The sequence below is a fragment of the Amblyomma mixtum genome, chromosome 2 (genome assembly GCF_055824585.1).
Source record: "Amblyomma mixtum isolate Tamu chromosome 2, ASM5582458v1, whole genome shotgun sequence".
In the NCBI taxonomy this organism is placed as follows: domain Eukaryota; kingdom Metazoa; phylum Arthropoda; class Arachnida; order Ixodida; family Ixodidae; genus Amblyomma; species Amblyomma mixtum.
The window spans coordinates 237,675,052-237,686,043 of NC_143013.1; the positions used below are offsets into that span (position 1 = coordinate 237,675,052).

Sequence of the window (10,992 nt, forward strand, 5' to 3'; positions counted from 1 at the left end):
ACGAGCGCGAAGTCTCGTTACGCTGGAAGAACGGAAATACCACGAAGACTGATTGATTGATTGATTGATTGATTGATTGATTGATTGATTGATTGATTGATTGATTGATTGATTGATTACAAACATCTTTATTTCTTCAATGTTCTTCAATGTGGGTGGGCCGCCTAGTCAGGTAGTCCACTGGCTGCTGCTGCTGCGCTGGCCCTCCCCACCAGCCAGTGCTGACGGTCAGGATCATCGCTGAGCAGAACAGCCTCCCACTGCTCCTCCGAGGGGTTGGGAATGGGGTCAACTAAGGGATTATATTGGCATGCCCACACCATATGGTAGAGGTTAGCTACCGCTCCACAATGTGGACACTGTGGAGAGTATAGTGTAGGGTACCACTGGTGTAATTTAGCTGGTGTTGGGTATGTGTTGGTTTGTAGTCTCCTAAGGGTGTTCTCTTCTAACTTGTTGAGGGATTTGTGTGGTGTTGGGTACTCCTGTCTGGCTGTTCTGTATGGCGCAAGATTGTCAGCATACACTGCTAAACCTATTAGGTCGCGGCACCCTTCATGGTCATCAGGGGGAGACGCCCGGTATAGAAGAGCTCGGGCATGCCTGTGGGCGGCTTCGTTTCCTCCTGGTAGTTCCAGGTGACCGGGGAACCAGATGACTGAGACTTGGTTGGGTGGATGCTTAGTCAGTAATGACAACCCTGACTTGTGAATTAATCCGTTATTGAAGTTGCGACAGGCGTTCTGGGATTCAGTGAGCACAACGGCGTTGGGGTTAGATGCTACAGCTAATGCAATAGCTGCCTCCTCTGCGTGAGTGGGGTTAGATGTTTTCACCGAGGCGCAGTTCACCATCGACCCTGAAGGCGTTGAGACCACAATAGTCATGACTCCATTCTTTGGTCCTGCTGCGTCCACGTAAAGGGTGTTAATTTGCTTGTCCCATTTCTTCTGCAGGGCTTCCCCTCTTGCCTTCCTCCTCTCGATGTTATATGCGGGATGCATATTCCGCGGAATGGGGTGCACGTTTATGCGTCTTCTCACATCGCGTGGGACCTCTTCCCTTTGGTCAATTGTATAGGGCAGTTAACATGGATTTTTTCGAGCAGTTCTCTGCCGGGTTTTGTAAGTGCGAGCCGATTCAGTTGTGAGAGCCATTGTGCTTACACATACACATATTCTTTATTTCTCTAAAAGAGAAAAAGGCCCCTGGGCAAAAAGCTACTTTAGAGTAGCTTGACTAGGCCCGGGGCCCATTACAAGGCAGCAGGGCATATAGAATTCGGACATAACAAAGCACAGCATCAATTTGACTAAGCACTGCAATTTCGAACGCAAAAAAAGACGAAACTTATAAGGGGTTGTTTTTTTTTTTACCAGTTAAATCAAATTGAACATGACACAATATAACAGGCAAGAAGAACAATAAATGAAATCAAAATCAGACATCTAGAACACAACGCTACTAAATATTTCTAAGCGACAGACATAAGTACAAAATATGATGTTCACTATGAGATAATAGAAATAGGGAAGCAGAATTTTCTGTTTGTGAAGAGACACAGTGAGGATGTACAAGCATGTACACAAAACAATAGTTAAGAGAAAAAACTGTCATCATCCATACGACTGAGAAAATTTTTGATAAAAACATTTCTTTTACAGCCGGCATTCCCACACCACCATTCATTTGAATTAAGTGTGTTAGGAACTAGGAAGCGCATCATTTGCCTCCCATAGTTTGTGCGAGTCTGAGGTACCGACCATTGGTTGCTTTGACGTGTATATCTGGGTGGGTCTATTTTTTGTAAGGATGCAAGTTTGAGGAGGAATTTACTGCGGTGGGAGGTCATGGATTTCATAAGAAGCAGGATGTTGTACTCTAACATTTTGTTTACTGGCAGAATATTGTATAGGATAAATAACGGTGGCGTATGTGTCATGTAATCAGCGGAGGAAATAATACGGATGGCCTTTTTCTGCAAGATGAGAATGTGGTTAATATGTGTACGGGCTGCGGTCCCCCAGACTAAGTGGCAGTAGTTAATTTTAGAGTTAAATAATGCATGGTATATCAGTTTCTTAATTGCTACGGGTAGAATATCGCGACACCGACAGATGACACCTACAGTTTTTGCTAAGTTACTAGTAAGATATTGAATATGCTTAGACCACTTAAGATGTTCGTCAAAGATGACTCCTAGATTTTTGTGTTTGGTGACGACTTCAATGCTATTTGTGCCCAGAGTAAGTGACGTAAGTGCAGATACTGTGCGGTTTACTGGACGGAAGATTATTGCTTTAGATTTTGTGTTGTTGATTTTTAAGGAGTTCATACTGGACCAGTGCAGAACTTTTTCTAGAACAGCATTTCCTTTCTCAAGTAATTCATCTGCAGATAATCCCGAAAGGAACAAACTAGTATCGTCAGCATAAATGACAAATTTTGCCATATCTGTAATCTGTGCCAGGTCATTAATATATAAAATGAAGAAAAAAGGACCCAGTATACTTCCCTGAGGTACACCACAGTTAATATATTCAAAAGAAGAACAGAAGTCGTAAATGATAACACACTGTTGACGTTTATCAAGATAAGATGCCATCAGCTGTAATGCACTTCCCCTGACTCCATACTTTTGCAATTTGTCTTGTAGGATATGATGATTAATGCAGTCAAAGGCTTTGCTGAAATCAATAAATATGCCTAAGGTTAATAGTTTTTCTTCTATATTTTGTAGAATGAGTTCTTTTTGTGTCAGCAGAGAAGATTCAGTTGATAGGCCTTGTCGAAAACCAAACTGGGAATCATCTATAAGGGAGTGTTGATTAGAGAAACGTTCTAAACGCCTCAGTAAGATCTTTTCCAGTGGCTTTGAAAACACGGGTAGAATCGACACCGGGCGGTAGTTGCTCATGTCATGCTTTGAGCCACCTTTATGAAGAATAATAACTTTCGCCTGCTTCATTTTATTTGGATTCCCACATCTCTTTGAGGGTATTATGTACTCCTAGAGCCATGAGCTTTGCCGTTGGCGTGGAGTTCGGTCGCCCCAGTGCCGTCTTGTAGGCTTTCCTGATGAGTACCTCCAACTTTTCAATTTCCGACCTTGAGAGGTTAAGGAATGCCGTCCCGTACATTATCCGAGAGATCACGAAAGCTTGCACTAAGCGGATGGTGTCCCTTTCCTTCATGCCATGGTGTTTATTTCGGATACGGCGTATCATGCGGAGGATTTGCTCGGTGGATGTTGTAAGCTTCTTCATAGTGGTGGTGTTCTGTCGCCCCTGCGGGATATACTGCCCTAGGATCTTGATCTCCGTGGGTTTCTGTACTGGGTGGTTATCTATATACACGGAGATGTTCAGCGCTAGGGGTGTCCTCGGGTTCTTCAGGATTAGCAACTCGGACTTTTCCGGCGCACACTGGTGGCCTCTCTCCCTGGCGTACCGGTCCACCGTGTCGGCTGCTGCTTGAAGACGCTCCTCGATCTCGGCGTCACTCCCCGAGTTGCACCAGACAGTGATATCATCCGCATACAATGTGTGTTTGATGCCGGGGATTTCGGAAAGAAGGTCTGGTAGATCTTTCATAGCCAAATTGAACAAGAGGGGTGACAGTACCGCCCCTTGCGGAGTTCCCCTCGGGCCTAGAGTGATGGGATCTAATTTTATTCCACCGAAGTTTATAGTGGCTTGCCTGGCTGATAAGAAGTTTTTGATATAGTTGTAGGTTCTTGCGCCACAGTTGGTATCGGCGAGGCTTTGCAGGATGTTTTTATGTAGAACGTTATCGAACGCTCCTTTCAAATCAAGTGCCAGGATGGCCCTTGTCTGTGACTTGGGAGGTGTCTCAAGGAGGTCTTTGTACAGGTACAAGAGGGCGTCCTGTGTCGATAGGTGAGGGCGAAAGCCGAATTGAGTATTAGGTACGAGGTTGTTTTCTTCTAAGTATCTACTCAGTCTCGTGTTGATGACCCTCTCTATGAGCTTCCCCAAACACGAGGTCAGCGATATCGGTCTTAGATTATCCAGTTTAAGGGGTTTATTCGGCTTCGGAATGAACCGAACCTCGGCTGCCTTCCAGGATATTGGTAACGTTCCTGTAGCCCAATGCTGTTCGTTGAAGCATTCAACCAGCGAGGTGATGGTGTCATCGCTGGAGATAAGCACAAACGCGTGCAAGCGCAAAATAGGTATCGCAAGAGTTACGAACTGGGACAGGCGGAGAAAGGCCCAGGCATCTACTGCAAATCCTATTACCGACCTAGAGGAATGGGTTAAAGATGAGGTGCACTCTTTGAAAGCCTTTACAAAAGAGGTCTGCACGACAGAAGATTGCCCAGCGCTCGATCCGCACCTTCTACATTTATGGGAAGGGAGGCACTCATTGACAAAGAGATGGCGCAGACAACGGCTTAACCGCAAACTCAAGAAAAAAATAGAGGAGATAAACAAAAAGACAGAATCCTATGCCATATCCTTAACCAGACAGAACTGGAATTCGCTCTGCGATGGTATTCAGGGGAAGCTAGGTGTGTCAAAGACTTGGAAGCTCCTACGTGTCCTAATCGACCCCAGCAGCAGCAAGTCGACCACTAAATACAGGCTCACGAAGATCGTACACACCACCCCGGGTACGGACACAGAGTTGATGGAAAAGCTCAAGACCAGGTATCTGTGCACGGACCAAGTCGTGGAACAGCCGGAGTATTCTGGGCTGCCAAATCCCAAGCTGGACATCCCACTCACGAAAGAGGAAATCAAAGCAGAAATCGCGGCCATGAGAAAAAATGCAGCTCCTGGTCCAGATCAAATAACAGCGAAGCTCTTATTTAACCACGAAGACAGAAACGAGGGAAGCGCACATTGGCGTCTTAACGGCAAGACGCGTTAAAAAAAGCCAGATAAGAATGAAGATAGCAAGATTAAAAAAAAAAGATAAAGCCATCATTCTTCTAAACGGCGCGCGGCTCGGCTGGCTGGGTGATATGCATAGCCGATAGGCGTCATCACAGCGGGCGAAGCTCCGAAAACGAAACTACGCGGCCGGATTCACACTACGCCTATCGACGGGGGTTCGCCGATTGTCAGTATGCATGCCGTTGCGTTGTGAAACAATGCAATGTTTGGTCGAGTTGACCAAATGTTTAGGGGAATCCCCCAAGGTGGAGAAGATTTGTAATAAGGGAGTAATTACTCATTGACGTCCACCTGAGCGCAGCCATACGGCTACAAAGGAAAGCTATACAGCTTTCTCAGAAACTTCGTAGTTAAAGAAAAATTCGTCCTGGTCCGGGGTTCGAACCCGGGACCAGGACGAATTTTTCTTTAACTACAAAGTTTCTGAGAAAGCTGTATAGCTTTCCTTTGTAGCCGTATGGCTGCACTCAGGTGGACGTCAATCAGTGATTACTCCCTTATTATTTGGTCGAGTGCTTGTCGAGCAAGCCATAGCTTGAAACAGTGCGCCACTGCGGGTGCCTGACGTAATTAACCGATGCCAGTTTACACTCTAAACACAAAGAAGTAAAAAGGAGAGTAAAGTTGTCCTCTAGCGCACTCACTTTAAGAAAGAGGGTGTGCGCTAGAGGACAACCTAATCCCTTTCTACTCCCATTTAGGTGTATTCGTGTTTAGAGTGTACGGACTTACATAGGTGTTCGGCGGGACTCCAGCGGCAGTCCGAATTGTCCGAATGTTCGAATTAACGGAGTCTTACTGTTGTAAGGTCTAACGGCTGAATGTTCGTCTATCTTGGCAACTGAAAGCTGAACTGATAGCTCAAAGTTGTTTTTTATGATGCTGTCCAGCCCCTCGTTTTTCATGCCTTCAAGAGTAGATTTTCCTGTTGCTTTACAAAAAGAAGACATATAATCACCTATATATTGGAAGGTCCTTGCACCTACATGTGATCAAACGTAAGGTTAATATAAAAATTTAGCGTAGCGCGACCAGCACTCTAAGCACAAATACACCTATCCGGGAGTAAAGAGGGAGTATGCTGTCCCCTAGAGCACCCCTTTTTATATAAGGGAGTGCACGGCAGGACAGCTTCCTTTCTACACCTTTTTGTATTGAACCGCTACTGCGAACCGGTTCCTCGAGGAACAGCTGAGCATGCGCGCATGGCCCCGAGAACTTTCCACTGCGTAGGCGCAGTAGGATTCCGGCGGAAGCGGATCATGGCAGCAGATGGCGGATCATCATCATCATCAGCCCGACTACGCCCTCTGCAGGACAAAGGCCTGTCCCGTATCTCTCCGGATCGCTCAATGCTAAATCTCTGTAATGCTTCTGTCCAGAGCGGGAAGGAAAAAATGTCGCACAAGACTGCGTTAAGAGACGATTCAGTGCATACAACCACTTTTCGAACGGAAACCTGTCCGTTTGTAGTAACGGTGCTAGATTTAAGGTTACATTCCAAGAGAGCGAGAAAGAATCGCTCGTAATTACAGAACTGTTCTGGAACCGTATACTTAACCGCTTTCAGCAGTGACCTCTCGCGCCGCGATGAACATCTCTGCGTGCGGGATCGGACACGTTGGCCACTCAAAGCCAACCCTGAACTGGTGCAGAATTCCACTTGAGCTTTGCAGGAGCAAATGATGTCATTGTTCTCCAGTCTGTTCAACTACTCTAGGTAATAAGTGACCTGCCTCTTTCGTGCACACGTCTTCGAACAATATATCTCTGGTCAGTAAAATTGGCAGTGGTTTCGCTCTGGTTAAACCTGGAGGATTGCGAAAGCAACGAGGAGAGAGAGAGAGGCGATGGAGAGCGCGCGGCAGCGACCCCGGCACGCTAGCTATGCGCCGCTACTGCGCATGCGCAACTGGAGAGCGCGGCGGCGGCACCTCCGAGTCACCCCGCGCAGCGACGGCGGCGGCGCGCCAGCTGTGCGCCGTGTGACGTCACTGCTCCTCGCGCATGCCCAGTAAGGCCTTTCGTCAGCTCCACGAAATGGCTCGGCGACTCGCGTAGTGTTGCTTTCGCAACAAAAGAACGTGGTGAGAAGAGAACATGGAGGACGGACGCCATGGCTTGATCCGTATGCATATTCTCCCGATCTGGTCGTAGCCAACCGCGCACGCGTGAGGCCCCACAGAACCCGCTGCAGTGCTTGGCAATCCCGCTGGGTTGACGACCAGAACAAGGACGCACTATAACCACCAGCAAGATGTATCCGCGTCGATTATACGGTTGACTTTGCAGGGTGACTAGCATCTGAAGAGCTGGTGTTGTGTGCCCGTGCAGTCGGTTTCTGTCTATTTTAGTGCTCACAGCGTAAGCATACGGCACAACCTTTGTTTCTTTTTTTTATGCCACGACGACCCTTTTGCGGCGGCAGAAAGCTACGGTGAGCGTGACGGTATTGGGAATTCATTGTTATCTATTTATTGTACCTTAAAGTTTCCTGGCCGGGACATTACATGAGGGGTGGGCACACCATGGTAAAATTGTTGGGAAAGAAGGCTTGCTTGACGTCGCGGGGAAGCGAGAGGAAAAAACACACGTGTGCTGTGCGATCTCAGTACACGTTAGATAACCCAAGGTGGTCTAAATTAATCCGCTATCCTCCACTACCCAGTCCTCCACTATGCCGTCCCTCACTGACCGTATGTCTCATCGGGACGTCATATAGGGGCCATGAAAAGATATTTACTAAGGCTAGGAAAAGCGCGCGAATGGCCGGTACTCCATTACTCCTCACCGAACTCCGAAAGATATCGGCGATTAAAGATAATGCTCCTCCTCGAATCATATACACGCCGACGCGCCAGAAAGGATAAGGAAAACAGGTCAGGACTGCGCCCCGCCCCCTCCCGCCCATGTCAAGGGCACGCCCAATGAGAAGACGCTCCAGATTCCCTGCTTCATAGAGTGAGGGGTGTCTAAAAACGAGCGGTGAGGAGTCGCCCTAAATGTCTGCGAGCAGCAATTTATAAATATTTGTAACGATGGCTCATGCAGGACTTTTCAATTTGACTCGGAATACTCACAGGGACCACCTCTACAGATTTGTTGCATTAGAATATGATCATCAGGATTATTTCAGGGACCCTTTAGACTCCGTAATTTACATTTGTTTCGAACTCGGCCCAAACGGTCGCATTTCAAGAGGCAGATGCAGAAACGCCCATGTACTGAGATTACTGTGTTAGGCTTCTTCGATAAGTACTTCTGTAACAGATAAGCACTGCATGCATATATTATAATCTCAACCGAAACTGCGTCAGTACAACGAATTCCGAATGAAAAAAAAAATACCGGGACCTCATCTCAACATCTTGAACCGAAGCTGGACATATCCAATAGATTTTGATGGAAACATCAACAAGGTACGTCTTCATGGATACTAGATGAGCTAGGTTTGATTAGGAGACTCCTTCGCAACTGTACAGAGGGTGCACATGACACCCAAAGAAAGGCTTCTCTGCAGCGCGCTCACTTCACACTGCGCCGGCATTCTCCCAACCATTCACCCCCTCTCTTGTTTATATGATGTGAGAAGGAAACAATAACGAAATAACATAGACTGTAGAACATATGCAGCAGTATTACAGTGCATGCGATGTAAACTACAGTTGGGCAAATGTTTACAAACGAAAAACTATAAAAGCTAAATTTTTTTTTTCATGCTATACGCAGATACCATAAATTTTCTGCGCCTCATCATGTTATTTAAGATCAAAACTACGAAATGTACTAGCGCTGTATAAATTTGAGAAAACAATATTTATCACGCAGCCAAAAAGTTGGTAAGTGCTGTTCTTTCAGCTTGTATAAAAATGCATTCAGAGGCAGCTGGAAAATGCGCAATACTCAAAAGCCGTCCACCGTCTGCATCCCGACGATGTTCCAAATGTAAAGACGTTTGTGTACAATTAGGACCGGTAATCGCCTTTCAACTGTATCAGCTAAAAACATATGGTCACTCGACCGAGCCAAATATAGCGAAACGCTATAACTTGCAGCTTATGAGCATGCACTGCTCAGGACGTCCATGCCGGCGTTGTCTATACAGCTCCTTGAAACAGGGTGGTAGTTTTATTTCTATAATTTGTTCGATTGCCCATTACCCATATAATGCGAGCGAAACTTGTCGGTACGCTTCAGAAAGGATCTCAGTGCCGGCACCTCGCCGTGATCAATTTTCGCGCCAGTTTCGCTACTTGCTTAGCTGTGACGCACAACCTGCCGACGCGTAAACCACTGCAGATGTGACGTCTGCAAAGGGGAGGCACACGCGCGCGCGTTCCGAAACCCTGCGCCAGATGCTGTTACGGTGTTAAATCAAAAGCAGCGTAACTATTACCGCGATAAGAGCAAGCAAAGGCGCAAGCTTGATGGTTGCTCACCAAGTCTTCCAGGATAATCTCATCCCGGGTGGCCCGCACAGCGCTGGACATCGCCGCTGTCTGCTCCTTGCCCGAGGAACTGATGCTCACATGCGATAGAAGCATATATCTCCGAGCTTTCAATAACTCCGCGATAACGGTGCGGCGCGCATGATTGCTTTACACGTCATTTTATCGCGTATCGCACGTAACGGTGACTGAAAGGGCCTCTCTCCTCTATGCGCCGGTCGATAGAGGAGCAGAAAACAAAGGGAAAGTGAAACCGGTACTGACGGCGGCTAGAGCGACTCGAGGGAAATTCGTTTAGATGCTAAAGTGCAATAAAAATCGCCCGTGAGAAGAATAAAACGCTATCACTCATTAATATGACCCCATAAAGGTTACCTTTCCATATTTGTAAATTTAGAGTTATTTTAGGTACACATTTTTTTTAGTAGTTTATCGACTGCACCAAATTGGCGCTGCGGTCGGTACTTGGTCGGTATTTTGAAAACACGTGAGTGGTGTTTTGGTTCTCGGATCGCTCAGCCTCCGTCTCTTGCTTCCTTCCTCCATGGTCTCTTGCAACCACAGTGCCTTCGACTGACAAGTTTCGTTTGTCACCACGGTCACACCAGTTTATTCGCCCTTCACGATGGCCCGTCTTCTTGCCGTAAGTAAGCTTCGAATGCTGTTTTCCCCTGCAGTCTCGGAGCGGTTGTAACGAGCGGTTGTAACGCACTGTGATGAACCCACGTGGTTGTGCGAAGCGCTCCTACCGCTTACTACGCACGGTGCTTTTGTAACAAGTTGTATCCTTCACTCATGGGCCACCTCTTTTTTTGTGCAGGTTTGGATGAGAGACGCTTTGAAGACGGCATGCCACCTGAATTCTCTGCCCGTTGCGAGCGCTTGGTACTCGCAACAATCGAACCCCGAAGACTGGGATTCGGTCAGCGGCGACCTTCTCTCCATAGGCAACGGGCAGTCGTCAGGAGCCGCCACGATCGCTGAACAACCAGCGCCATCTAGCGAGCAGGCGGGGAACATATCGCAGGATTGCTCCGCCGTAGCAGACGGCATGGCAGCCTTGCGCGAGGCTGGTAGAATGGCGGTGGAAAGCGTGCCGATGGTTATATCGGCGGCCTTTCGCGATTTGGACGATTTGAATTCCTTCTTCCGAGGAGCGAACTTGAAAAAGGGCAAGCTTTTGCTTGAAGCCGGTCACGTGCACAACGTGAAAGAGCTCGTGCTTTCAAGCGGCTCCGAAATAAGGGGGAAATGCATGGCGCAGACCCCTGCTACACGGGCGTTTCGAATGCCTTCCAACCGAATGTCATTCGACTCGACTGCCGATCTAACGCTGGTACACGAAGTTTTTCAACGGCATTCGGTTCAGATGACATTCGAGTCGACGGAGCTCCGCGGAGACATTCCAGATTTTTGCCTTCGAAACGCGAGCACAGCCCGAAGCGACCGAAGCCGTCGCTGCCGCCGTCGCTTCGCCCCGCCCACAGCCGCGCGAATGCTTTCGGCTCTGTGGCTGTTCATTTCGATACCCGCTACTCGCTTTTTTCTGCTGTTTGTTTAGCAAATAGTTCATGTTCCGTCTAAGTGAGTGCTTGCAGATAATAGTACACCAACGAACATTT

General features: G+C 47.5%; 1 protein-coding gene across 5 annotated transcripts in view; it reads right to left on the reverse strand.

Annotated features, from left to right (window-relative positions):
* The window catches only part of LOC149363053 (cholesterol transporter ABCA5-like), a 144,022-nt gene extending 134,452 nt beyond the window's left edge, over positions 1–9,570 (reverse strand). For 2 of the 5 annotated variants that reach the window (XM_089573351.1, XM_089573347.1), the window contains exon 1: positions 9,362–9,570. In XM_089573351.1, the coding sequence (XP_089429477.1) occupies positions 9,362–9,466 (105 nt within the window). In that variant the 5' untranslated portion in view covers positions 9,467–9,570. The remainder of the gene's footprint in view (positions 1–9,361) is intronic. The other 3 variants (XM_089573352.1, XM_089573348.1, XM_089573349.1) reach the window with 2 other exon arrangements.
* Between the last annotated feature and the right edge of the window lie 1,422 nt (positions 9,571–10,992).